Source organism: Colletotrichum orchidophilum, assembly GCF_001831195.1.
Source record: "Colletotrichum orchidophilum strain IMI 309357 chromosome Unknown Scaffold_25.1, whole genome shotgun sequence".
Classification (NCBI taxonomy): domain Eukaryota; kingdom Fungi; phylum Ascomycota; class Sordariomycetes; order Glomerellales; family Glomerellaceae; genus Colletotrichum; species Colletotrichum orchidophilum.
Window position 1 is genome coordinate 1 of NW_019172981.1, and position 26,173 is coordinate 26,173.

General features: G+C 54.3%; 11 protein-coding genes across 11 annotated transcripts; 8 read left to right on the forward strand and 3 right to left on the reverse strand.

Annotated features, from left to right (window-relative positions):
* Window positions 1–151: 151 nt before the first annotated feature.
* CORC01_03939 (sulfatase) lies at window positions 152–511 on the forward strand (the record flags this gene model as incomplete). The annotated part of the gene is made up of 1 exon (XM_022615588.1): window positions 152–511. A coding segment is annotated over one exon (360 nt), but the record flags the coding sequence as incomplete, so codon positions are not given.
* An 853-nt stretch (window positions 512–1,364) lies between these two features.
* Window positions 1,365–1,965, forward strand: CORC01_03940 (uncharacterized protein; the record flags this gene model as incomplete). Its single annotated transcript, XM_022615589.1, has 5 exons — window positions 1,365–1,450; window positions 1,516–1,541; window positions 1,598–1,707; window positions 1,768–1,793; window positions 1,845–1,965. The coding sequence occupies 5 exons, from the start codon at window positions 1,365–1,367 to the stop codon at window positions 1,963–1,965; spliced, it is 369 nt and encodes a 122-aa protein (XP_022477766.1).
* Window positions 1,966–2,251: 286 nt separating this feature from the next.
* On the reverse strand, window positions 2,252–4,894 carry CORC01_03941 (glycosyl hydrolase family 92; the record flags this gene model as incomplete). Its single annotated transcript, XM_022615590.1, has 2 exons — window positions 2,252–2,942; window positions 3,000–4,894. 2 exons carry the CDS (start codon window positions 4,892–4,894, stop codon window positions 2,252–2,254), a joined length of 2,586 nt encoding a protein of 861 aa, XP_022477767.1.
* Window positions 4,895–6,439: 1,545 nt separating this feature from the next.
* On the reverse strand, window positions 6,440–8,729 carry CORC01_03942 (uncharacterized protein; the record flags this gene model as incomplete). Its single annotated transcript, XM_022615591.1, has 7 exons — window positions 6,440–6,584; window positions 6,859–6,998; window positions 7,245–7,365; window positions 7,483–7,699; window positions 7,793–8,305; window positions 8,406–8,493; window positions 8,628–8,729. The coding sequence occupies 7 exons, from the start codon at window positions 8,727–8,729 to the stop codon at window positions 6,440–6,442; spliced, it is 1,326 nt and encodes a 441-aa protein (XP_022477768.1).
* Window positions 8,730–11,426: 2,697 nt separating this feature from the next.
* Window positions 11,427–12,420, forward strand: CORC01_03943 (uncharacterized protein; the record flags this gene model as incomplete). Its single annotated transcript, XM_022615592.1, has 2 exons — window positions 11,427–11,780; window positions 12,241–12,420. The coding sequence occupies 2 exons, from the start codon at window positions 11,427–11,429 to the stop codon at window positions 12,418–12,420; spliced, it is 534 nt and encodes a 177-aa protein (XP_022477769.1).
* A 919-nt stretch (window positions 12,421–13,339) lies between these two features.
* CORC01_03944 (sulfate permease) lies at window positions 13,340–15,969 on the forward strand (the record flags this gene model as incomplete). The annotated part of the gene is made up of 3 exons (XM_022615593.1): window positions 13,340–13,613; window positions 13,752–15,307; window positions 15,376–15,969. 3 exons carry the CDS (start codon window positions 13,340–13,342, stop codon window positions 15,967–15,969), a joined length of 2,424 nt encoding a protein of 807 aa, XP_022477770.1.
* A 449-nt stretch (window positions 15,970–16,418) lies between these two features.
* CORC01_03945 (uncharacterized protein) lies at window positions 16,419–17,072 on the forward strand (the record flags this gene model as incomplete). The annotated part of the gene is made up of 1 exon (XM_022615594.1): window positions 16,419–17,072. One exon carries the CDS (start codon window positions 16,419–16,421, stop codon window positions 17,070–17,072), a length of 654 nt encoding a protein of 217 aa, XP_022477771.1.
* A 1,258-nt stretch (window positions 17,073–18,330) lies between these two features.
* Window positions 18,331–18,828, forward strand: CORC01_03946 (uncharacterized protein; the record flags this gene model as incomplete). The annotated part of the gene is made up of 1 exon (XM_022615595.1): window positions 18,331–18,828. One exon carries the CDS (start codon window positions 18,331–18,333, stop codon window positions 18,826–18,828), a length of 498 nt encoding a protein of 165 aa, XP_022477772.1.
* A 931-nt stretch (window positions 18,829–19,759) lies between these two features.
* Window positions 19,760–21,084, forward strand: CORC01_03947 (uncharacterized protein; the record flags this gene model as incomplete). Its single annotated transcript, XM_022615596.1, has 3 exons — window positions 19,760–20,051; window positions 20,127–20,257; window positions 20,320–21,084. 3 exons carry the CDS (start codon window positions 19,760–19,762, stop codon window positions 21,082–21,084), a joined length of 1,188 nt encoding a protein of 395 aa, XP_022477773.1.
* Window positions 21,085–21,232: 148 nt separating this feature from the next.
* On the reverse strand, window positions 21,233–22,576 carry CORC01_03948 (chitinase 1; the record flags this gene model as incomplete). Its single annotated transcript, XM_022615597.1, has 2 exons — window positions 21,233–22,292; window positions 22,350–22,576. The coding sequence occupies 2 exons, from the start codon at window positions 22,574–22,576 to the stop codon at window positions 21,233–21,235; spliced, it is 1,287 nt and encodes a 428-aa protein (XP_022477774.1).
* Window positions 22,577–23,898: 1,322 nt separating this feature from the next.
* On the forward strand, window positions 23,899–26,162 carry CORC01_03949 (uncharacterized protein; the record flags this gene model as incomplete). Its single annotated transcript, XM_022615598.1, has 5 exons — window positions 23,899–23,949; window positions 24,017–24,100; window positions 24,163–24,272; window positions 24,328–25,403; window positions 25,462–26,162. The coding sequence occupies 5 exons, from the start codon at window positions 23,899–23,901 to the stop codon at window positions 26,160–26,162; spliced, it is 2,022 nt and encodes a 673-aa protein (XP_022477775.1).
* Window positions 26,163–26,173: the final 11 nt, after the last annotated feature.

Here is a 26,173-nt window from a genome sequence, read left to right on the forward strand (position 1 = left end):
TGAGCAAGACGCTTGCTGATGACAGGGATGTGGCCGTGACTTATCAAGATACGAACAGCCAAAGTCAATTCCATCCTCATCCCTTACTCCAAAAAAACAACTCTAGCTCATTCACCACCGAAACCTCATGCTGACAATTTATCCCATCTAGACGGACCCTGGCCAGCTTCACAACCTCCTGCACGCCGACGAAGCCGCCCTGGCTGCGGGTGCCACCATTCTCGGCCACCCTCTCAAAAAGGTCCTGCCTAGACTCGACTCCCTCCTGTTCGTCCTCAAGTCCTGCAAGGGAACAACGTGCTCGCGGCCGTGGCAGGCTCTGCACCCCTCAGGCAACGTCGGCAGTCTGCTCGAAGCCCTGGCGCCGCGCTTCGACGAGTTTTATACCCAACAGACGAGGGTGCAGTTTGATCATTGCGAGCTAGGGCACATCGTCGAGGCGGAAGGGCCGCAGTTTGAGCACGACGGAGCTGTGTATTGGAAGGGTTCTAGGTGGAGCGATTGGACCTGAGCACCATTGGCTACGTGTAGGTATTTCACCCAATATTGACGGAAGTTCAAAGGGACTACAAGTTGCCGGATTTGCCGGCTATTTGCCTTTCGTACGAGGGTAGTGGGCACCCGGTGGTCAGAAAAAGGCGCATATCTGACAAGCAGTTTGACATCCACAGCAGCTATGTAGGTACACAGGTACTAAATAGACTCGTAAAAGTATAATTAAAACACATTTATAAACAGTAATTAATAAGCTGCTTGAAGAACTTTCCAATCAGCTTAAATTTCATCACTTCTTACTGTATGGTGTATATTTTTAGGTATGTATGAGTTGAATAGGAATTCGGGAATGTGCGGTGTAGGGTGTGCGCTTTTCTGACCACCGGGTGGTTTGGTGGGGTTACACGGCATCAAATGACGGTGAAATCCCCGAAGCATGTCGGCAGTAAACCATGTCCATCGTAATGATATCGACAATCTCAACGGCCCGTAACGACATGCGGGTGCAGCTAGATCGGATCCCCGCCGAACGACATCATGACCCCTCTTCTCCCCCACATGGATCGCTCGGAACTAGGTTTCAAGCTCCGCTGTCTTCCGGAACTAGGAAAAGCAACATTCCTCGATCTCCAAGCGGGGGTTGACTCAGACTTCAGGCGCTTGACAGCTTGGTAATGTAAACCCTGACTAAAATCACTTGATTCGTCATCATCTGAAGGGAGGGTGAGTTTGGTATCTTGGGGGAAAGAATTTAAGAAAAACACACCTCCATTCTGTCTCCTGTTGCCTCACACTTCAACCCCGTGCGCATTCAGTGTTTGTATCAACTCGATATATTACAACTTCATTTCCAACCACATTGAATCAACATGGAACCGTACAAGGGTCATTGCAACTGTGGCTCGGTCAAGGTGACCGTCAAGACGAAGCCCGATAGCATTGTTGTCTGTCACTGGTAAGTCACCCCTTGCCTCTTATCTGGTCTGGCCAGGAACCGAAAACTAATGCAGGTAAAATTAGTGCAAATTGCAAACGTGCCGGTGGTCGTACGTTTGACTCCCATCTACTACTCTGTTTTTGCGAGTCTGACTTTATCGGGCAGCCTTTTCCATGAACCTCTTTGTCGAAGATGGTGAATGGGAGATTGACGACAGCCAAAACACTCTGACAGACTACTTGGATTCGAATACTGATTCCGGAAACACCATACAAGTAAGTCACAAACTTCCTCTCCAAAGCTTAGAGAATCTGTTTTTGACACTCTGCTCACAGCGGTCCTTCTGCGGAAAATGTGGAAGGTAAGACTGATTCACTAAATTGCCCCGTGATCCGCTTACACTTTTTTGCAGTCCTGTCAAGACCACAACCAAGGCAATCCCTGGTAAAGCTCTCATCAAGGCGTCCCTGTTTGATGACATTCCTACAAAGAAGAACGAAGTGTACTCCCAAAAGGCGTTGAACTGGGCCTAAGACAGGGCCTAAGACAATCATTTTTGGTTCTGAAGAGTTGTGGCGTTTGTGACGGGGGGACTTGAGGCGACTTACAGCGGCGAAGGAGTCTGGGATTAAAAGTGGACGGATGTAGACGAGAAAGGCACCAGCATGATCATGCAAAAGGATTCATGAAAAAAAAACATGCTTCTCTCGAAATTTTGCAAACGACTGAAACTTAGAAAAGGTATTCCAAATGACCCGAGGAAAGATTCTATAATAGTAACCGCTGTCTGCAATAATTCCATATCCGACCCACCCAGAATTACACGTTCAAGTCCGCCCCGGAATGCCCGAAATCGCTCTTGTATGTCGTATCTACAACCCCTGTATCTACAATTCTGGTGGTACGATTGGAGGGAAACGTGCGGTTGAATCCCTCGTACGGGCCCAGGCTCGGCGGAAGATCCTGGACCCTCGTCCCCCAGTCACTCTCCCGCCGGCCCAGAGTCAGTACCAGCTCCTGGCCCTCGGTGAAGAACTTGTGGTCAACCCAGCTCTTTCTGTAGGGTTGTCCGTTCAGGGTCGCCTTTTGAATGTAAATGTTGCGGTACGTCGGATCAAAGTTGATGTTGCGGACCTTTGCTGTCCTGCCCGTTTGCGGGTGCGTCACTTCGATGCTCTCGAAAAAGGGCGGGATGATCAGGTAGACGTCTTGTCCAGGGTTCGGGAAGAGACCCAGCATGGAGAAGGCCAGGAAAGATCCCATGGCGCCACTGTCATCGTTACCAGGAAGACCGCCTGGGTTGGGCGAGAAGGAGCCAGGAATGTAAAAGTGGGCTCGCCTTGCTGACAAGGCTGGACGACCGGCGTAGTGGTACTGGAATACGGTAAGGAAAGCTGGTTCGTTGCCGATGTAGGTGATGTTTTGCTCATGTAAGAAGTTGAGCCTGCGGACGAAGGCGTCCGGACCGCCGAGGGTGTTGATGAGCGTTCCTTGGTCGTGAGGAACAAAGCTGTAAAGGTCAGTCATCCGAGGCCTTCCCACCTGATGAAATTATACGAAAACTTACAAGCCATACTCCCATAGACTGCTTTCAAAGGTCTCTGGTCCATTGTTCTGCAAAGAACATGAGCTTTGCCCGTCCAAATTGCTGCAGTTCAGCGGGTTCTGGTAGGCCCAAGTCTGATTGAGGAACTTTGGCTCAAAGAACCCTCTGAAGCCGGTATCGGTACCGTTGAAGAAGGCCGACTTTTGGTCCTGCTTGTACAGATTGCGCCAGTTACTGGCCGAGGCAAGATACTTTTCCCGTTCGTCTCCACGTCCCATGCGGTCGGCCATGGACGCGATGCAAAAGTCGTTGTAGCTGTACTCCAGCGTCCGCGAGACGCTCCTCGTCAGAGTCCCGAAGCCCATGACGTCGAAATCCTGCACGGGGATGTAGCCCAACTTATTCCAGCTCTTCATACCGCCGCGGCCGTTGACGCTCCAGTCAAACGGTTCTTCGTCCGCATCCTTCCTGACTGCTTCGAAGCCCAGGTCCCAGTCGATGCCTTCGGTGATGTTTTTCAGGTAGGCGTCTGCCAGGACGTTGTCCGCGTTCGACCCGCCCTGGGTGAGCCCCTTGCACAAGCTCATGCGGCAGTCTGGTAGCCAGCCGAGGTGGACGTACGTGTCGATGAGGGACCTGACCATTTGCGCGACCGAAGTCGGGTCGATAATCACCAGGAATGGGATCTGGGAGCGGAACGAGTCCCACAGGCAGTAGAAAGAGTCCCAGTACGGCTCGTCGCTTTCCCATAGCGGGTTCTCGCCCGTGTAGTTTTGCGGATTGATCATGGTCCGGTAGATGCCGCTGTAAAAGTTGCGCGCAAACGACTTGTCCACGCGGTCCGTGTTGATCTTGATGGGGCTGAGCTTGCGGCGCCATATCGCCGTCGCCTCGCCCGAGACCCTCTCAAAGTTGTAGTCGGGGATCTCGCCCTCGGCGTGCTCGCATGCCTGCTGCTCGCTGATGAAGCTGGTGGCGACGCGCGCGGTGATGGGCTGGTCCGCGGACTTGAACCGCACAAAGGCGCCGCCGGGCAAGGGGTACCCGTTGATGGAGCGCGAAATGGTCATGTTCTTGACCTCTGTGCTCGCGCGGCTGTCTGCGAAGATGCCCGTGTCGAGGATCTCGGCGCCCTGGAAGTCGGTGCAAAAGTACAAGACAAAGGTGCCGGTGCCGAAGCTTGGCTGGAAGCGAGCGTTGCCCGTGATGCGTCCGGATTCGGGGTCCACGTTGATCGTTCCGTTGTCTTGCCGCGTATCGCCCAGATCGGAAAGGTCTTGAAGGATGAGAGGCTGCCCTGATTGTGGAAAGTTGAACCTGATGAGGGAAGCTCGTTCGGTCGTCGTCATCTCAACCCGGATGCCGGTTTTCAGAGTGATGTTGAAGAGCCCCGGCTTTGCGATTACGTCTTTCTGATTAAAATACCCATACTTTGCCCTCGACTTCTTCGGAAACGTGCACCAGTTGATAACTCCGCTGGGACAAGTAGTATACGCAAACAGCGGGAAGTTCCCAAGCGATGGCTGTCCGCCAGTGCCAGAGTCGTGCATGGTCGAGAAGCCGGTCACAGGGTTCCCGTCCAAAGTGAAGCCGCCCTGATTCGAGCTGCTGTTGGTGTCCGCGGAGGCCTTTGCCATGCCATATGGCAAGGTCGCGCCGACAAAGACGTTGCCGCCATTCTTGGAGCCGATGAGGGGGTCAACGTATTGCAGAGCGTCGAAATCGTCCAACGCCTCGACTGCGGCCGAATTTGTCAGGCCGGTAGAGGAGCCGGATACCCAATTAGAGGCAGCCTGTGCGGCGTCGTGAGCCGCATGTGAGGCTGCGTGTGATAGCGAGGGCAGATGAGTGTCTGGCATGAGAAACCAGCGGAACAAGGCCGCGGCGCCATGGAAAGACCACAACTCGCTCCACATCGTGACTTTGGTGTTGATGATTCCTACTTGCACAACAAGCACAACAAGTGAAGGACGAAGCCGACAGCAGCCGACGCATCAAAAACTTCTTATGATCCGTATCATACAAATAATAAATAGCTGGCCCGGCCAACGCGTGACGAAACATCAAAGCTAAATTGGTCTCAAGTCCAGTAGAGTTTCTTTCGGGCTGTCCTGAGAAGGCCCTACATGCCAACTTGAGGCGGCCATTGGGCATCATGGCGCAAACGGCAAAAAAACAGCCATTTACTTCGATTCCGACCCCGCAGGAAGACTTGTCATGGACCGGATGGTGTAAACTTTCATCATCTTTTCATGGTTGCATTGAATATGTCAGCTCTAACAAGGCTTCCTTCAGCTGAGATTGCACGCGGTAAACGAATAACGTGGTCTCGGTCCCGTCGTCGCATTGATCGGAAGCCCGCTTTGACCCGACAGTTGCAAAAGAAACTCAAAGAATGGGGCGGGAAACAGGCATGTCGCTTCGCAAACCCAACCGTTTCATATCAGAAACGAACTTATTTTTCACTCTTGGTGAGCGATTCCTGTCGTTTGTTTCCCACTCGAGTGCGGATGTTTGGGTCCGTGGGTATGGATTGACGGCCGCCACCCTGTTTGTCCGCCGGCTTGTCTGCCGGCATGGCGATGTCACTCTGGAGAGTCACTCGTCGTATTTCGGCTTCGAGAAGCTGTAGATAGAAGGCATACAAATTGGACGAACTAGGGCAGAGTTTGCTGTAACATGGTTAACAGGTGTCTGTCCGTCTCAGTTGCACATCTCCATCATGCGGCACTCCTTTCCGGTCGGCTTTTATGATCGGTTGCTGCTCAACTGGTATTTCCGATGACAAGTACTCTTCTTAAAATGGAAAAAAAAATAGTCTTCAAGGCTGATCGAGACTTAATAGTCTAGAGTTAACCCCTAGTCTGAAGGATCATGACACCAGTACACTTTCCGCAATAGAAAAGAATCCGGCTGTGCAGGCTGTTTGTCCGATCTCTCTGTGATTTTTGAAACGTTTCTCTTTTTCAAGTTTTCTAGTGTTTGACTATGCCGTCGGAGGCCAAACGAACGAGATGCCAGACCCTAGCGTGATCCGGGCAGAGCTTCTCGCGGAAGCTTTGGAAGAGGTTCGTGTCACGGCCATGTGATTGGACAAAGCTATCCCGGGAAAGTATCCAAACCAACAGAGCTTCCTTAGGGACCTAGATCTGCACCTTTAGGTTAAGGTGAATAACCGCTGTCTACGTGCGCTATTCTCCCTGGTGCTATTCTACTACTGCGCTTCAAGGATGTCATCTCTTTCATGTCTAGGCATCCTCTGTGTTGAACTCGTCCATGAAATTCCTAGTCTTCACGAAGCTACCCAATGATTGATACTTCGAATGGGGTTACCCGAAAGCTTCAGGCCCACCAACCTCAAGACCTCTCTTAGAGCCCGTCCGCCGGTCACTAGCTGCAATCCCTAGAACGATGGCCAATAGTCCGGATTTGTATTCAGGTGTTCCAATGGCTTCGCCGTTTTATGCGTTAATGGCCACGATAAGATCTGGCACAAGAGCGAGGATATCTTCCTGTTGTGATTTCCCAGCTTCTCGTGGCCCGGATGTAGCAGATATAGCCCTGATTGCAGCAATTTTCTTGTTTTTGAACGAGATCTTCGGTATCCTGTAAACTGCTGGTTGCTTCTGTCATGCCCTGGCCCAAAATGGGCCAGAGATATCAGGAACTTCAATGAAAAGCCCCCCGTAGACGTGATCTCTCCTGAGCACTGTCTCGACGCCCACTGTCTTGCCCTTGAAGAGAACCTTTGCCAAGCCCTGCCCGCCAGAGGTCCACGATGCTTGTCTCCGCAACAATGACCAGGGAGGTAAACTTCCTCGCCTTCAAAACAGCTCGACAGATCCGCCACGACTGGGGATTGGTATGTTCCATCGCCCACCTCTTAGTCTCGGCTCCCGTCACCGGCGGGTCAGCGACGGCCACCTGCGAGCCCATCCCCGCCAGGCCGCACGCATCGCCTGCTCGACCTGATTGTCCGAAGACGCGCGCGACATTGTGACGATGCTCCCATTCCCGGCGCTCATGGTCACGGGCATTCAGATTGGGTTCCGCTTGTTAAAGACCACGGGGGTAGTCTTTGCGACTCGGGAGATGGCACCTCCTCGGACTGACTTTCATCCTTGCTATCTTGGGATCCGGAACAGAGATCGATTTGAGAGAAATCAAAGTCACCGGCGGCACGCATAATGAAGCTTGATTTGCTGGCAATGTATATAGTGTGTCAGCTGAGATGATCCACGTCTCCGGATTCCTGAGATCACTTACAGCCAGTGGTATCGTACCCAGATCCACGATCCGAACAGACGAAGGAACCGCACCCGCGGCGATGCCCTTCTCCTTCGCCTTGTTCCCCACCTCACCTGGGATCGCCGTGGGTCGATCTAGACTCCGTCGAGTTGAGCCGTGTCAACGGTGGCACTAACACGTGCAATCGCTTCGCCTATCGCGTTGGCGACGCCCGCCTATTCGGGCTTTAGCACCCTGCTAGCCCACCTTAGCTTACAAGGCGCAATCACGGCGCCGCCGCCAATGAGGAGGACGGGAATGTCGTCGGACGAGGTCTCCATAGTAAGTATCAATCACCATTTCGAGCTTTTGCTTGACAATGGCGGTGAACTGAGCCACTTTCTGGTCATCGAGCGCACCCTGGACCAAGGTGGCGTCTCCGATGGGAGCAGACGAGGGTTGCGACGACGTCGAGTTGGCGAGGACGGCGCAGTCTGTAGTGGGCAACGTGGACCCTCCAGAGACGACAGCCCCCGCCTTGATCCTGTGGCCGATGTTATCGGGGCCGACGGTAAGCTATTCGGCACCCTTCCGGACCATGGAACCCTCGCCCAGACCGATGCTCTTGACGTCTGAGTAGGAGAAAGTTGAAGCGGACCCAGCGAACTTGTTGTAAGCGGCTTCTTGGCGGGGGAGACCGTTGGCCTGTAGGACGCCGACGTCGGTCGCCGTGCCGCCAGTATCGATGACCATGACGGCGGCACCCTCGCTGAGCTGTTGATCCGGCACCAGAGAGGCGGCTCCTCGCATGCTGTTTGTCGGGCCGCTGTAGAATATCCCGTTGGCGACTATCTCTCCCGAAAGGATAGTGCCGCCGGTTTGAGAGATGACGACGGGGCAGTTGAGGTGTAGTCTCTTGACGAGCTCCTGGAACGATCTGACGGCCTTGCGAGCAAAGGTTGATACCGTTGCGTTGAGGATTGCCGCATTCTCTGGTTCTTGAATGTCCAGGTTAGTGACGTCTTTGGAGAAGGTGAGGTATCTCTGAGCGGATAATATCGGCTGCTCGCTCTTCCTGTCTTTCGATCGTGTCGATTGGGCTGAAGATGTCGCCCATAACCACATTCTTGATACCCTTCTCTCAAATTCCCGCGCATTGTGTTTTGATTTCATCGGGATCAATGTCAGAGATCAAAGTACCATCCACCTCCAGGCCTCCCTTGCAAACTGCATAGTAGTCTACCGTCAGATCGCGAAGATCCTCCGGCCAGTCCAAATAAGGCGGACCCTGCTTGGAGAACTAGCTCGTCAGTCTGATGACTAGAACAGGTGCCAGAAAAGCAGAATCTCTTTTGACGACGACGTTGAAAGAGTGTGTCGTGGTGAAGGTCACGAAGGCGATTTCACTCGGCTCAATCTTACAATCTTAGTGAACTCCAAGATTGTAGCAATGGCGTAATTGATGCCCTCGCTGGGGTTTGCGATCATTGACGACTTGCTCCACCGTGTTTGTCCCGTCGACATCGACGCTGATGCGGAGATATCGCGATCCTGACGCCCTCACAACGTATTTCGCAAGCTACAACAGCGTTCCCGGTTGTTTTACATTGACAGATGACCTCACTGTACACAAATGAATCGCGTGGCTCACATCTCAATGGAGCGAGGGAGGTGAAAAAAATGAGACTGCCCGCCCCCTTGGAGACCGAAGCCCTGGTGCCGGGGCGGAGAACGGCCTCGGAGCGGCCCCGCCAAAACCGGCGGCAGTGGGCGACGGAAGACCATCATCAATAGAAATTTGAAATGTGATTCCGAAACTGCTGACCGCATAATTTGTAGAAGCTCATCCCAAATAGTATCCACCGTTGCGGGCTGTTATCATCAAACATCCTGGCCCCTTTCGAGATACCTTGCTCTCAAACAGCGCGGGCTCGGCCTGCTTTGCCCGACTGGCGATGACGTGCTCATAAAACACCGAGACGGCCTCTTGGCATATTTCAGCAGAGGGCCAGGTTTCCAGAGGCTGGCCACCATGGCCGCTGAGCGTACGTAGTAGATTGGTCGGCGCAGCTTTCTGGAATTGTACAGCCAGGCGTGCGGCCTCTTTGCCTGTCTTGCGCCTGCCTACATGATGCGATGCGCCTTCGGGACCAGAGCATTGGGATTTCCACCAAAGAAGGCCCCGTTTGCTCTGGAGCCTGTTCATGCACGTCCAGACGCAGAAACCCTCGGCACCATCCGGTAGCGGGTTGTGTTTCTTCTCTCCTTTTGCTAAGGCCAAGTCTGGATGCTCGTGCTAATGAGTGCCGAGAGCTTTCATGTGAGGCCAACGATGGTGCAAAGGCTGGATATCCCCGCGATCCCGTCTCTTCGAATGGCCGTGATAATGTATAGCAATGAGGCCTCCTTGGGGGCCTCTCTCAATAAAGTGAGTACCCTAGTCCGATCAATGCTCATGATTCTTCTGGAACTAGTGAACTCACTGTACAGCTAGGTTATAGGACCATTCCGCTGTGATGTCTGGCACAGGTGTGGACTGAAGAAAAGGGGTGTCAGTGAGGCTGCAGAATGAAGCGTGAACTCATTCGCCCACACGATTACATACCCTCGAGTAAGAAAGTCCGCGCCCTCTGATCCTCTACTTCCGGCTCTCTTCCCAACGCATCATATCCAGTGCCTATTCGGTGAACATCCCTGGTCAAGACGGCGCATGTAAGGGTGACGCGTGAAAGACATTGCATCTCCGGGACAGCTGCTATCCGTAGCTCGGAGTGCTCAAGCGTATGGCGACATTCAGAGGCTGTAACCTTTCTGCTTGTTCATTCACATCTAATCAAGGACGAGGCCGCTTGAAGCGCGATGAGGAATAACGAAGATCGATTGTGTTCTGAGCCACATCCGTCACCACTGACGCCGCCTAGCCTTCGTGATGATGCCGTCGTGACTCTCAGCCGCGAAGATCATATGGCGAAGGATGTGCCATCCCAAGTATGCCATATGATCGACCGTCTCAGCTATTGGCTAGGGATACCCATGCACACTTTCGCACACACATCACAGACGCACGGTGTCGATGGGGCGGGCGGACGACGAGATAGACCCTACAGTTCGCCTACATCTCGCTTCCACTGGTATGCTTGTTGGGCAAGGTGTGTCTCATTCATACATTTGTCTAGAGGCATTTCGTCGGGCAGCATGCATGTCTAGCAGGAGTCTCTTCCGTTCAGCTGGGATATGAAGACTCACACGACACCCCACGCTGTCTCAGTTAATCGCCTCGATTTGGTCTCGTAATAGTCCCAAAGTATGTCCTCTTGGCCAGAGCATCACTTCCGGCAGCCACTTGAAGAGAAAAACTCTGCCGTCTAATGAACTCAAAGTGAATCGGGTCCAAGACATATCAAAGTTGGAAGCGCTGCACACGCTCCGGCTATTGCCCCCATTCTCATCCCCTACCCCCCCACATCTTCTCGATTTCGCCTCCGCCCACCCCCTCTCACATCGCGTGATCAAGTTGCTCTTTGTGGAGAGACCAAGACTACCAAGACACGCCGCCCAGCTATCAATCTGGCTTGTTCCGGTGAAGAGATTTCTCTGAGATGGCCTTGGACTCTTGGCTGGCTGGATGGGTGTCTTCCCGCGGGTGCCCAGACTGAACAAGCAACACCAAGCTCATGGTACCGGCATCGGGATTCTCACGGAGGGAAGCTTCGATGTCTGGGCGCGGGCGCGGCCTGAAGGGAAGATGGACGGGGGAACAGCGGATTGGAGGCACCGATAGTATGGGAAGAATCGAATGAGAAGAGAAACATAAGAAATTACCGGGAAAACTTTACTATCAGACCATGCCAACCGCGAAACCTCCGATACAGGACCAGAGTTTTCTTTATTATTTAGATTTTAGTTTTGCCAAGCTGGCTTCACCCCCCAAAAGAGACAATGGCACCGAGAGTACCTACTCGCGTGCTGCATAAAGAGAGAAAAAAGCTGGGTGGACTCTTGTTTGTGTTTGTTTGGCGCGGGTGCGAGTCCCTTGGAATCGGGAGGATCCTTTAACGCTGGTCTCATTTACGCCAAGAATGGCGTGCTCAACACCATCGTCCAATATGCGTCCCGGGACCCGCCTTTTCTTTTTCTTCCTCCAACAATACACCCCATGCATGAAGCATGTTCTCGTCTCCCATATCACACCCTTCAACCTCTCAGTCCCAGGAAAAGTGAATGATAGAGCAAGGACCGGGCTTCAATGGAGAGGGGTTCAGCTGCCTCGTTGCCCCCGCTGTGGGATCTGGGGGTGGGATGGGAGATAGGATGGTGGCGATGGTGGTGATGGTGGAGAGAGAGAGCGTGCTCCCAAGAGTGGCATTTGTCGATTTTCCCATCTCGGGTCTTCGGCAGGACATCTGGGTCACACAGGACGTCGACTATGCTAGACACGGCATCGCGGACGAACCTGACAGCAGTAACCGGCAATCCCGTCTGGCATTTAAGCTTAATGAGAGGAGCATCGACCCGGCATGCTGGGAAAATGAAGAGCTCAGAGAAAGCGTGCATAAAGACGTCGGTCCAGTCAGTGTAAGCCACTGGGAATGAACCTTTTCACGGCCGCTTACTACCGCGGAGAAGTCCAATTTGGATCCCATCCTCTTCTTCTTCTTCTCGGCCGCATCTGCTAATAGTGTTTACACTACCTTTTGACTACCCGTCTTGTCCAGCCTTTCCAACGTCTCAAACATCCCGCGCGCTCGATACCCTCTTCGATGGTCTGGAACGCCAGTAGTCTACGCTCTACCGATCAGCCCCCCCCAGTGCCACCTGCCGTGTCCCTCGCCGGTTGTTCCCTGATCGATGGGCAAGAAGCTGAGGAGAGCACACTAATTACACCAGAAGGGAAGAACGATCTCAGCTATCGAGTAGCCGAGGGGGGCAAAGACAGGTCCACACGTCGAAGAAACTAACCAACACACACGTATCGGTTGTACCTACATCCCAGGCCTGTGTGTTTGTGTGTCCGCGGTGTGTCTGCGCACGTTAGCCGCGCAGGAGCACATGCCGAATCAAGGCCAGCCCGGCGCGCGACGAGTTGGGCACCGCGGAATTTTGCTTTTCTGACAGCTCTTCCGCGTCGCCCCCCCCCACGCCTAATCGAGAGAGTCAGGATCCCGGCGGCCGGGCGAGGGAGAAACATCGCATCGAGTTGCGTTGGGCTGCTTAGCTCGTGGACAGGCGAGACAGTCCTGCGAGAGTGGTGGCACGGAATCCTCGCATTCCACACACACCAGCTCATGGTTCTCTGTGCATGTACGTATTTCCTACACGCAGAAGTATGTAAAAAACAGCCAAACATGCTTTCTCACTACAGAAAAGGACCCCCTTTCTTAGCTCGGTCTAATAAGCGTATGGGGGAGAGCGGTGGTCCTCCCCCGCCTTCAGACCCGTCCCCCCCCCGGTGTGGCCTGGCCCACCACCGCCTTTAATAAAAAAAAAAAACGATGCTACGCCAAACTTGGGGGCCAACCCAAAGGGCTGGGTTGACTGTAGAGAATTCGACCGCATTTGCCCAGATTCTCAAGAAACGAGCAAGAAAGAAGGAATGAAAGGGTGTTGATATCTCATGCCGACGCCATCAAGACCGATTCTGTCGTCAGAAACTGGCTCTTTACTCATATTACACATTCACACCCGCTTACCCTGGCGGCATGTGGGAGGAGTGCAACATCGCAGGGCTCCCAATCGAATGGCTCCTTGGCGAGGCCTGGACGATCCGAAGCCATGCTTCTTGGCGACGCGGCCAAGCTTTGCTTCCAAGAGGGGAATAGCATCATCGCGGGCCTCTTGTCGTTTCTTGTCAGTTTCTTGTCGTCGCCGCATATAAGGTTCCCAGTCCCGGGGCGTCCCTTCCCCCAATATGCCTCGTTTGTGTCGTATCGTCTCTCGGCACAGGCAGAAATCTTATTAGTCGACCTCGTCGCCTTCTCTTCTGTGGTGTTTCTTCCCATTGAACTCTTCATCACAAGATATTACATCTTCCCGTCACCGAGTGTTATCTGTTTCCTGGGACACAAAGTCATTCGGATTGACCTCTTGGGAAACACTTCACACAGCAGAACGTCGCCCCGGACGCGCCTTTCGCCATGTCCAGCAAGGTCGGAAGGACCTTGGCCAGGGGCCTCGGCATCGACGTCGATGCCCGGTACCGCAACGAGCCCACCGAGGCCGTCCAGTCCGCCGCCGCCTCGTTCCGCTCCGTCGAGCAGTACGAGGAGAGAGAGCCTACCGTCGCCGAGTTCCTCCATGACCACCGGCCTACGGTTCATGGTGTCGTGAACTACATCAAGAGCTTGTTCCCCTTTTGGTCCTGGATCTTTCACTATAATGCAACTTGGCTTTTGGGAGACATTATTGCTGGTATGTCTTTTTCCTCGTGTATCACCATTGGATTTTACGCAGCGTACACTCCGTGATATCTCTCGCGATGCCACATCCGCGCTCTTATTCCACCACTCAGAGAAGGTGTATTGCTCGCTAACATCAAATCTTATGCAGGTGTCACCGTCGGCTTCGTAGTCATCCCCCAAGGCATGGCCTACGCCCTCCTCGCCCAATTGACCCCCGAGTACGGCCTCTACACCTCATTCGTCGGCTTCATCCTCTACTGGGCCTTTGCAACCTCCAAGGACATCACCATCGGAACCGTCGCCGTCATGTCCCAACTCGTCGGCAACATCGTCCTCCGGGTCAAGGACTCCCACCCGCAATACGACGGGCCCCAAATCGCCCAGGCCCTGGCCGTCATCTCGGGTGCCGTGCTCTTGTTCATCGGCCTCGTCCGTCTCGGCTGGATCGTCGAGTTCATCCCCCTCGTGGCAATCACCTCCTTCATGACCGGCGCCGCTATCAGCATCGCCGCCGGCCAGGTTCCCGCCCTCCTCGGTCTCCAGGGCGTTAACACGCGCAACGCGACGTACCAGGTCATCATTGACTTTTTGAAGGCGCTGCCCACCGCCAGACTCGACGCCGCCATGGGTCTCACTGCGCTGTTTCTGCTGTACTTTATCCGCTGGTTCTGCAACTTCCTGTCGGAGAAGCAACCCCACCGCAAGAAGTTTTGGTTCTTCGTGTCGACGCTCCGCATGGCCTTTGTCATTCTCCTGTACGTCCTCATCAGCTGGCTCGTCAACCGCCACGTCAACTGGGATGCCAAGAAGGCAAAGTTCAAGATCCTCGGCAAGGTCCCCAGCGGTTTCCAGCACACGGGCGCCCCCAAGATCGACACCGAGCTTCTGGGTGCCGTGGCGCCCGATCTGCCCGTCACCATCATCGTCCTCATCATCGAGCACATTGCCATTTCAAAGTCCTTTGGACGAGTAAACAACTACGTCATCAACCCCTCCCAGGAGCTCGTCGCCGTCGGCTTCACCAACCTTTTCGGACCCTTCCTCGGCGCCTACCCGGCCACAGGCTCCTTCTCCCGAACGGCCATCAAGTCCAAGGCCGGCGTCCGCACCCCGCTCGCCGGCATCTTCACCGCCGTCATTGTGCTCCTGGCCCTGTACGCCCTGACCTCGGTCTTCTTCTACATCCCCATGGCCACCCTCGCCGGCCTCATCATCCACGCCGTCGGCGACCTCATCACGCCCCCCAAGGTCGTGTACCAGTTCTGGGAGGTCTCGCCCCTCGAGGTTGTCATCTTCTTCGCCGGCGTCCTCCTCACCATCTTCACCACCATTGAAAACGGCATCTACCTGACCATGTGCGCCTCCCTCGCCCTCCTGCTGGTGCGCCTCGCAAAGGCAAAGGGCCACTTCCTCGGCCGCGTCAAGGTCTACCGCGCCACAAAGGACACCGCCGGCGGGGGCGTCCCGTTCCACGACCAGGGCGAGGCCGTTGAGAGTCCTTCCCGCGAGACGTACATCCCTCTCGAGCAGGACGACGGCTCGAACCCCAGCATCGACGTGCAGACTCCGTACCCTGGTGTCTTTGTGTACCGGTTCGGCGAGGGCTTCAACTACACCAACCAGGCGCACTACATGGATGGCTTGGTCGCATTTGTGCAGAAGCACGCCAGACGGACAATCCTTGATCGCTACGAGAAGCTGGGTGTAAGTGAACATACTCCACACCCCTCAAACCTCCCCCATCACCTCTGATACTGACAAACACCCAACAGGACCGTCCCTGGAACGACCCGGGCCCCCGCCGCGGCGCAAAGATTGACCTGGACGACACCCGGCCCATCGTCCGCGCCATCATCCTAGACTGCTCGGCCGTCAACAACATTGACGTCACCTCGATCCAGGGCCTCATCGACGTCCGCAACGCGCTGGACCACTACGCCGAGCCCGAGGTGGTCGAGTGGCACTTTGCCAACGTCAACAACCGCTGGACGCGCCGCGCCCTCGCCGCCGCGGGCTTCGGGTTCCCCTCGGTCAAGGACGAGGGCAACTTTGGCCGGTGGAAGCCCATTTACAGCTTCGCGCCCGTGGACTCTGGGTCTGGCCACGCGCCGCGCGTCACGTCGCAGCGTAGCCGCGATCAGGAGGAGGAAGCGCAGGATGTCATTTCACCGTCGAGCAAGGGTCATGATGGTGCTGTTGCGCGGGTTGTGGGACGCGGGGATGGGACGCTTGCTGCTGTGCAGGGTATGAATAGGCCCTTTTTCCATATTGATGTTGCTGCGGCTGTGGAGAGTGCGATTTTGAATGCGGAGAGCAAGAGTGATGGGCAGAGATCGTCGGCTGAGTCAGTCCTCAAGAGCGGTTAGAGTTGGTCAAGTGTCCATGATATGTACATGTACGATGGTGCTTGGTGAGGGAGGGGCGGTGATAGTTGTGTGTGTTGTTCAAAGATTTAGAGATTCAGATACCAAGTCGTGTTGTTGCATATACCGCCCTGGGGGTTGGGCAGAGGCCCTGATTACACCTTCTAATTCAATCATTCCATCATTTGGTACAGACGATATTTATAATCGAGGTCTATGAGACTCGTGAGGCCTTTAGAGCGGTGTTTCAGCATTGTATCCGTGCGGATTGGCATAAGGAGGCGGTCTGAAACGAGAGTGATGCATCTTGGCGTTCTGCCTTCGCCAGTCGTCTCACCAGCGCGGCGCCAACTTTTGATGGGAACGGGGACAACTTCCGAAGGTTGGTGTAGTGTTCTGCTTCTACAACTTCAAAGATTCTTCATTGAGTCGAGCACAGCACAAGAAAAAAAATGCGAATATCCTCAAATCCGCTCGTACGGGCCACCCTGGTGGTCGCGTGGCTCGCCTCAGCAACCCTCGCGATGCCTCAAGTCGTCGACCGGGACGATCCACCTCTCTCCCCACCACCACCGCCGAAACCGATCGCGACGGCCGACCAAGTCGACATGTCCCAGCCAAACAATGCCATCTCACCACCACCACCACCACCACTCCAAGAACAAAAGCCGCCGGTCCCCATCACAGTCCGTCTGTTCCCCAGCGCCCCCGGCGTGAAAACCTGCCGCGGCGCGGCCTTTGTAGACATGGCGCTGCCCCTAAACGCATCGACGGAGCCCATCTATACGTCAAAAGACGGGCAGTGCTACAATCTGCCGGGGACGGCGCAGTGTGGCGTGTTCATGGGCAACAAGGCGGACGGGTGCGAGGCGAAGTTGTTCCGCGGGGAGCGGTGCACTTCGTTTTCGAATGTGGCCGTCTTTCAGAACGAGGTGAGGCCCGTGGGCGGGTTCTTTGCGAGCATGAGCATCAAGTGTGGCGTCGTGCCTGTGGAGCCGAAGCCGTTGAGCTTGGGGGGGCTGGGGGGCAAGATGCAGAAGCCGGTTCAGGGCAAGGGGAAGAGGGCTAGGAGAGCAATTGTGTCTGCGGTGGGAGACAACGACTAAGGTTGCTTGGATTGGTATTATGCGGGATTGAGAGGACATTGAAAGTTTTTGCTTGATAGACATTATTGGACCTTGAGTGATGAATCGGAGACTCGCTCCGGTCTAGACCCGGCAGTCGACGGGTGTGTCGGCACGTAGACGCCGGCAACGATGGGATGGCGTTAGGCCGTTGACGAATGATGATAATGACACTGGACGACCACGCGAGACTTTTTGAGTGAGGCAGCATGATTAGCTGTGGCCCTAGCCACCCCGGTAACCTGCCAAAGCCAAGTCCCCCAATCAGTCTCTCGTTGTCTTTGGTCTCATGACGCAGGACGTCAGAAAGCATAAAAAGGGAGGAAGAAACCAAGCAACGGCGGGTGGTTGCTTCTCGGCTCACCAGGCCAAATTTCCTGTCTGACCGATGTCGCTGGCCCGATTCCTCGGGCTCGTCATGCTGATGGCGACCACAAACATCGACCGTCGTGCCAGAGGGAGGATCAAACAGGAGGGGGCCACAGCCGAACCACATCTTTCTCGTCTTTTTTGTCGTGGTTGATTGGTCTGTGCTTGAGGGGGCAGAATTGTGAGACATTCTGCTTGGTGATCCTAAGCCTTTGGGTTTGCTCCGTCTGCTGAGCTTATTCTTATTCACAATATCCGTGTTGCAGGAGGTTAAGGTTACTCTTTTCTCTTGAACTTCAGTCTTGTACACGGAGAGAAAGTATCGGCGAATCCAGCGGCCCCGAATGTATTGAAGTAGCTCCAAGAATAAAGCTAGCCGCGGCATCCCAAGTCTGGTCTCTGGTGTGGCTTTCACCCAAGACAACAGACCGTCTGATCTGAGATCCCAAATGTGTCATCTCGTCTCAGACGCTCCAGCCCCTTGCACTGACAGGAACACCCCCATGCCAATTATGGCACATATAACACAACACAGACTTCCTGGGTCATTCTTTTTCAGTCGTCTGCTGCTACTCTTCCCTCCTTTTCCCCGAGTCATCCTTCTTTTCTGTCTCATTATTCCTTTCCTGATTTCGGGGTGTATTCCTTCACTTCTCAGTGGCCGGCCACTTTTTTAAACTTTTGGGCTGTCAACTTGTATCGGCTGGTTTCTGTCGCGGTCCTTACAGTTAACTTGCAGCATCTCTCGATACTACCCTCGTCTCCCGATATCCCTCTGATACTACATCATCGACTAATCCCCCTCCCTCGAATCTCATCTCTTCCGTCCGAGTCCGACGTCACAACGAGAAGCGCACACCCAAAAGCCAAGATGCAGCAGTCGATCCTCACCAACATCTTCCTGGCAGTCTCCCTCATGAGCACCGCCGCCCTCGGCAAAGCAATCAGCGTCCCGGGCCCAGCCATCGTCGTCCGCCAAACAAACCCGACGACGCCCGCCGCCCAGTCGACAATCATGTCGTGCGGCGAGTACTCCCGCATCGCCAACCTCTCCACCGTCGGCGCCAACAGCACCTACCGCGCCACCTTTTTCGAGGCCTCGCCCAACGGGAACCAGTTCAACGCCGAGGTCCTCGACACCGCCATCCTCAAGCTGCCGAGCGTCATCATGGACCGCGCCCTGAACGAGGCCTGTGGGAACTTGACGGCGCTGGCGATCCAAGAGGCTGCCAACAATTTTACGATTCGCACCGTCTTGCAGTTTTCGAATATCCCGCCTGCTGCGCCGCTGGATATCTCGACAAATATTATTTTTGTGTGTGCGGGCGCGTTGTTTTTTATGACGGGGATTTGGATGACCATGCCGTGAGGAGATTCTTTTTTAGGGAAAAAACAGTCGTCTCGGTCAATGGTGGTAACATGAAGGGGGCGAGGTGTAAGGGATGGGAGAGAGAGAGGCGGGTAGGAGACAGGACGAGATGTTGAAAATGACGCCGGATTCTACAGACCTAATGCATCCTACCTACACTCAGTCTTGAATACGGACTTGCCTTGAACATTGGACTAGGGTGTCGAATACGCGTAGCGTGGTGTTGAAAATGAATGCAATTATGATACCCAAATCAAGTCACTTTTCTTACTTTCCGATACTTCGGACATTATGCACCCGGGACAAACATTTCAATCAATGTTCATGAGCCTGTCTCAGGTGTTTTTCTCCCCACTGACAAGTCCTTGTCGTCCCGTTTGCGGACATTCATTTAGGGAGTCAGTTATCTCATTGACGAGATTTCCTAGATACACGATATTCACAAAGAGAATTCTTGGCTACCTAATTTTTGAAACGCTTGAAGGCCGAACGATGTCGCCGAATGAGTCGTGGGACAAAGTTTGAGGTGTTCGTGCTCGCATGGTACTCGTACAAGAAGATGAAAGGCACCCCGTGACCTGTTACGCAGCCAGTTTGTTTGTCCCCCCGATAATGAGGTTTTCATAAAAGTCATAGAACGGATCTCTGATGACCCGGCGGCTTGCATAGTATAGAGACATCATTTTCTACTTACTATGAAAACCCACTATGAATCATCATGGCTCAGTATAATTGTCGACTCTCATTGGTCTATAGAGCACTAGCAGATCGGCTTGATCCCTGAAAGATCTAGTTTGGCACGTGCCAGTACCGCTCTTAGCACAGTTCAAAGAAAGTCGAGGACCTCTATATCCAGCTAAGATCCCGGGCATTCCAGTACATTCCTTGTCCAACTATTCCTGCAACTTTTGTTTAAAAAACAATCTTGATTATGTCAGAATCGAACCATGCTATCGTCTTTGGCGCCTCTGGCCTCCTCGGTTGGGCGACAGTCGAGCAGCTGCTCTCAAACTACCCCGCCAAAGGCTCCTTTGACAAGGTCACCGCTGTCATGAACCGCCCGCTGTCAGAGTCCGACTCGTTCTGGCCAAGAGACTCGCCGAATAGGCCCAGACTCCAGCTTGCATCGGGTGTCAACCTGACTGGGACATTGGATGATCTCACTTCGCAGCTGAAGGGCAAAATCGATGCAGTAGAGACGGTCACTCATGTTTTCTATTTCGGTAAGCTTTTTGAACGTCGAAGGGTGTCAACACCATGGTTTGGCGATCGCGACTAATTCTTCATCACTCCTGCAGTTTTTAACCAGGGCAATGGGGATGATGTTGTTGAGTGTGAGACGAACTGTGGCATGATGCAGAGGGTTGTTGAGGCGGTCACCTCGCTATCGACAAATCTCAAAGCATTCGTCTACGCCGGGGGAACAAGAGTCTGTGGTTTCCATCCTGACTCCTCATGTTGGAATACGTCGAACTGACCCTTGTTACACAGGGTTACGGAATTTACACGCCCGGCGGAACTTTCAAGCCCCCCTTGGAGGAGTCAATGGCGGACAACCTCCCCGAGGACTACGCAAAGACGGTAGCGTACCCCTGGTGGAGAAAGATGCTCGCAGAGGCGAGCAAAGGCAAGCCGTGGACCTGGTCGGAAGTTTGCCCGGACGCGGTCATCGGCTTCACGCCAAACGGGTCTGGCTTCTCGCTGGCACTCCACTGGGCGCAGTACCTCTCCCTCTACGCCTTCAACCACGCGGTGGACGGGCGGTCCAAGGCCGACATTGAGGTCCCGTTTCCTGGAACGCGAGAGGGGTACAATAGCTTGTCCACCCCCGTCTCTTCTCGAAAGCTTGGTCGCATTGCTATTCACGCCTCGCTTCACGGTGACGAGTGCGGTGGAAAGGTGATCAATATGGCGGATAGAGAGCAGCCTACCAAGTGTAGTGACCTCTGGCCTGTGCTGGCGAGTTGGTTTGGATTAGTGGGAGTTGGACCAAAGGAGAACGACAGGGCAGAGAAACCTGGGGAGTATGTTCGGATCCACAAGCACATTTTTGAAGAGCAGGGCCGCAGCAGGGCCGCTGTTGCTGGTGTAGGCGGTGGAAGTGTCCAGCTTGACAGTGTCGGGTACTGGTTGTCTTTTGACCGACAACTGAGCTTGCAGAGACTGAGGTCAGTTGGGTTCACGGAAGAAAGAGACCCCATTGAGGGCTGGCTGGAGGCGTTTGAGAAATTTAGAGAAGCAGGAATTATCCTGTGAGAATATGTACATTGAAGAAAAGAAGAATACCGTCCGGTACCATGGTACTGGCACGTACAGTAAGCTCGACCCCTAGCATCAGAGTGGAATGGCGGACATGAAGCAGCACGAGTCCTGCAAGGCGGCTCTCAGCGAATCCCAACGAACTTCACAGTGCCCTGGTAGAGTTGCTCTTCATCCCGTTGCGGATATTGTCGTACTGAGAAGTCGGGTACGAGAGCAAGTTCTGCGATTTTTCAAGTTTGCCCATCCCTTTGGCCATACGGTGAACGAGGCTCTCGTTCCCCGCCTTGTCCCCCGCCGCGTCCCAAAACATGGCACCGCCCAAATTCTTCTTCTTGATGTAGGCCTGCTTATACTTTACGCTCTTCAAATCATCAAATGTTACCAATTCCCGGGTCGCGTTGTCGTACGAATACGTGGCCTTGGCTGTGCCATCCCAGTGCACCGTCGCGCCGGGCCGAGGGAGGTCTTTGTAGAGATAGATCCCAGCCTGGCCGAGCGTGCCGTTTGGCAACCCGCCGTACGTCTTCCCGAGGCCCTTTGTGTTGCTAAACGCGCGACCATAGAGAGGCACGCCGAGGTTGATCTTTGCCGGCGAGATCCCTCCCCCGTCAACGTAGTCCGCAAAAGCCCGCTCGACGCTCGCCTTTGTGCTTTGCGGATTCCGCGTGCTGGGGAAGACGTTGGACTGGTGGCCCGTGGTGTTCTCCCAGCCGCCCGCAAAGTCAAAGGCCATGAGCGACCAGAAATCGAGCGACTTGTCCATGGCTTTAAAGTCAAAGGCCTTGTAGTTCTGGGGGCCCGCGGGCGCGGGGAAACCGAGGGTGAAGTGGTAGCCGTCGGCGTACTTTGCCGAGTAGCTGTCCAAGCCGGCACGGAGCTCGGAGAGGAGCTTGATGCAGTTTTCGTTCTTGTCTGTGGTGTTTGGGAATTCGTAGTCGAGGTCGAGGCCGTCCATGCCAAAGTCGGACATAAGCTTGATGGCGGAGGAGACAAAGGTGGCGCGGCGGGTTTCGTCTGCGGCGACGGGTTCGAATTTGGGGGACCAGTTGTAGCCGCCGATGGAGAGGACGACTTTCAGGTTTCTGTTGGTCATTTTCTTGAGGTAGAGCTGTTTGACTAGGCCGTAGGCGTTGTTGCCGGGCTCTGTGGTGCTTTCGTTGCCAAAGGGCTTTCCGGTGTCCGCCCATGGATCCGAAGAGATTCTATAAAAGACGGAAATTAGTATTATTCGGCTAGTTGCAGGAGATTCTTGGACTTACACTGTTCCGTTTGGTTCAATGTCCGCGAAAGCGTACAAGACATGCGTGATGTCACGTACGGGAAGACTATCGGGGTTGTAGCCCGCTCCATAGATGCCATAATTGGTGACGTATAAAAGATTCCGATGGCTTTGCTTCGAAGTTGAGTTCCCACATGGGCGCTCAGCCAGCGGGCTGGCGAGAGCTTGTGATACAGCAAAAGCCGCCACGAGCACTGGGAACATCATCGTCGCGCGGTCATGGAGTCGATGGTGAGTTGCGATAAATGTAATCAGCTGGCAGAGGCTGGTGCAAGAAAATGCGCATGACATGATGCCTCATCAGTCCCTCTGTGGACTCCTTTATACATCAGACTTCTGGAAGAGGGAGCCCGGGGACATGGTTGCACAGGACGTGGAAGTTTTGGGACGACGCGTAGTTCATCCACCCCAAGCTTCCGGCAGCATGGGAAAGCTCCCTAGGAAAAGAGGTCTGTGAGTTGACCATCCTGGCTCTCTCTAAGCCAGTGCCATGCGATGCCATTCCTAGTTTGTGATTTTGGGCTCAGGTGGCTCATTCTCTTGTCGCGTTCGACCAGGGTTGGTTGCGGGGCTGAGGGCCTATGAAGCATGCAGAAATACAACATGGGGCCAGTAAAATGGTCCTACTATACATAATTGGTTCATGGCCGAATGGCTTGGCAAAGCTTCTTTCGCCTCCGCTGTAGAACGTTTGCCCAAAAGACGGCGAAGAATGGGGATAGCTGTCGGCGCATTGTTTCAGCCCCCCAAAGCTTGTTTGCCCCATTGAAGATTGACGGGAACTATCGGCTCCTTATCCAGCGACCACGAATCCGTTCAATATCGTGACCAGAATTGTTCTGAGCTAGGATGTGTGAATGCGTATAATTTTGCACTGATTAGGCGCCCTTTATCCTCACGGGTAGAACCGGCGTTAAACAATCAAACAAACAAACAGACTTCTACCAATGACAGCTAGAATCTACAAGCCCGATGAAAACGGGTATTTGATTACATCTCCATATGAGGCTCAGTCGTTGCTGTAACGAAACCAAAGTTCAAGCAGGGCTTCTGTAGACAAAAGATCTTGCAGTCAGCACTCTGGAAGAGCTAGATTTCATTGCGCAGTTCATCTACCCTTGTTGGGGTTCAGTGAAGAGGAAGAGATCTCAGGTTTCTTGTGTGTGAACCAAGGCGAATGTACATAGCCGCGGATGTGGGACAATGTTGAGGGACAAGATCCCCTTAGGATGCGGGGAAGCGGGGCCAACTTTGAGCCTTCAATCATCTCCAACTGCTTTCTAAGCTGCCGCGGGGGGACCTTGTCACACACTCCTCGACACTTCGACGGACGGCGTTAGCCTCCTGATCTTTCTCCGCACAGGTGCCGACCACGCGATCGACTTCGCGCGGGCCATTACGTGTTTTGGAGCCGAGTTTTCTCCTCTTTTCACTCCCTCCTCACGGCCGACGACTCCAATCATCCAAACCTCGGATTTGAGTGTGAGATTCTGTAGCCAGCCTCATCCGGGAGGCTCGAGGTTTCAGCCATGGCGAAAAGGAGTTGGTCTGATGCGAATGACAGCATGGAGTTTATGACGGTAGGATTGATGTTCTTTGCTTGACTTGTGCAGATGACATGTGCAATTGCTGATACTCTCGATGTAGTTGATGACCGCCGGCAATGGGGAGCAGTCATTTCCACAAATATCTCGGAAAATCAAGGCATGTGCCGCCTGTAGGAAGCACAAGGTACGCATGGCTTTAACGGATTGTTATGATGAAAGAGTCTCGAGTCTAACTGAGCCTCCAAGATCAAATGTCTAATGGACGAGAGCGGGCCACCGTGTCGGCGGTGTTCTGAAAGGAACCTAGGCTGCGTCTTGGGCAAGAACCTGCAGAGTATCATTGACGAAAAAACACAGTAAAACCTAATCCCCAAAATGAGTAAAACCATCACGTAACTCACAGGTCACTAGGTACAACGAGGCAGTCTTACAAGACATTGAAAACCTGCACAACACGCTGAGGGAAGTCACCAAGAAGATGGGTCTTCCCGAACCAGCGGCACTGCAGAGTTCGACCCTTCAAAAATCGGCAGAATCCCCGTCACAGCAAAGCCGCTCCGGTCCCGGCCTGGCTAGGAACGGAACCCGTTTCGGCGTCCCCGGGCAGGACAACCACGGCCCGTCGTGCGACAACTCGCCCAAGATATCCCCCGAAGACGAGAACCTCCCCCACGTCCCGATTCACTCACTCTACGCCCTCACCAAGCTGAGAGCTCTGAGGTCGCCAGACGCGCCCGAAGGCCACTCGAGCCCGGCCCAGGACGACTTTATTGCCCGCGGTGCCCTGCGTCTGGACGACGCCGAACGCCTTTTCTGTCTCTACCGAGACCGTCTCGATGCTTTCATGTACGGCGTGGGGTGCAAGTACCAGCAGCTCGATGAGTTGCGGCGCAAGAGTCCAATTCTGGCCGCGGCGACCCTCACCGTCGCCGCGCTGCACGATCCCCGAGCAAACAGTCTCTACGGCATCTGCAGCTCCGAGTTCCGACGGCTCACTGAGAGGTCCATGTTTGACAGGCGAGTCAACAGGGATTACCTCCGCGCCATGTGCGTGGCATCGTACTGGCTCTCCGACATGTCGTGGATGCTGTCGGGGTACGCCATCAGGAGAGCGGCGGAGTGCAACCTGCACAACAGCTATACTCGCGCCATCCAGGAGAAGAGCGAAGAAGCTGCGGACGGTGCGCGGCTGTGGTACATTTTGAACATTTGCGACCAACATCTTGCCACGTTGTATGGGAGGCCGGCGATTGTGCAGGAGGACTCGTCCATGCAGCAGTGGGAAAGCTTCCTCGAGTCACCGATATCGACCGAGGAAGACAAGCGTCTCGCAAGCCAGGTTGCCCTCCTGGGGATCATTGGCAGTATTAGGGAGCTATTCGGGCCTGACAAGGGTCAACCGACGCCACGGGCCTACGTGCACCAAATCACTCACTTCAACAAGGAACTCGATCACTGGATTAAACATTGGTCAGAAACGCTGTCAGGTGCGTCGGTTCCTTACTCTACTTGTGTCAGATGACGATAAACTAATCTTCACTCCAGAACAATACCAACATATCGGCCGCTTCCCTCGCAAAGGCGCCCTTTTACACTTCCACTTTGCCAAGCTCCATCTCTACTCCCACATCTTCCGAGGTCTCTCGGGAGACAGCCCGATCCCACACCACTTCCTCGACTGTGCCGCAACGGCCATCTCTGTGGCCACGTCGACCATTGAATTCATCATCACCGACCCGGACGTTGCCGCGGGCGTGGTGGGCATGCCGTCGTACCTGCACTGCATGACGGCTTTTGCCTGCATGTTCCTCATCAAGGTGGCAGTCAAGTACGGCGGCGACCTGATCGAGCCGGAACGCGTCTGGAACCTGACGACGAACCTCGTGCGGCACTTCCGCTCTCTACCCGCCGGCCGGTGGCATTTGGCGAACCTCATGGCGCCAGGTCTTGAGCGCATGGCCAGGACGTTGAAGAGCGGCCGGGGAGAAGCGTCGGCGCAAGTGCTGGAGGCGCAGCCGGTCAACGGGGCTCATTCGCAAGGGGTGATGGATCCCCAGCTCGCCGGTGGTAGCGCTGACGGGACGTTGATGGGTCCCGAAGGGGAGTTCTTCTTCGATTATGACATGAGCTTCGGTCTGTCCCCGGTGTTTCAATTTGATGTGACGGCTTTGAACGCGGATAGCACATCACTGGTGGAAGAAGACTTTGCAAACGTGGACTATCAGATGACCAGGCCCAGCTCATGACCTTGAGAGGG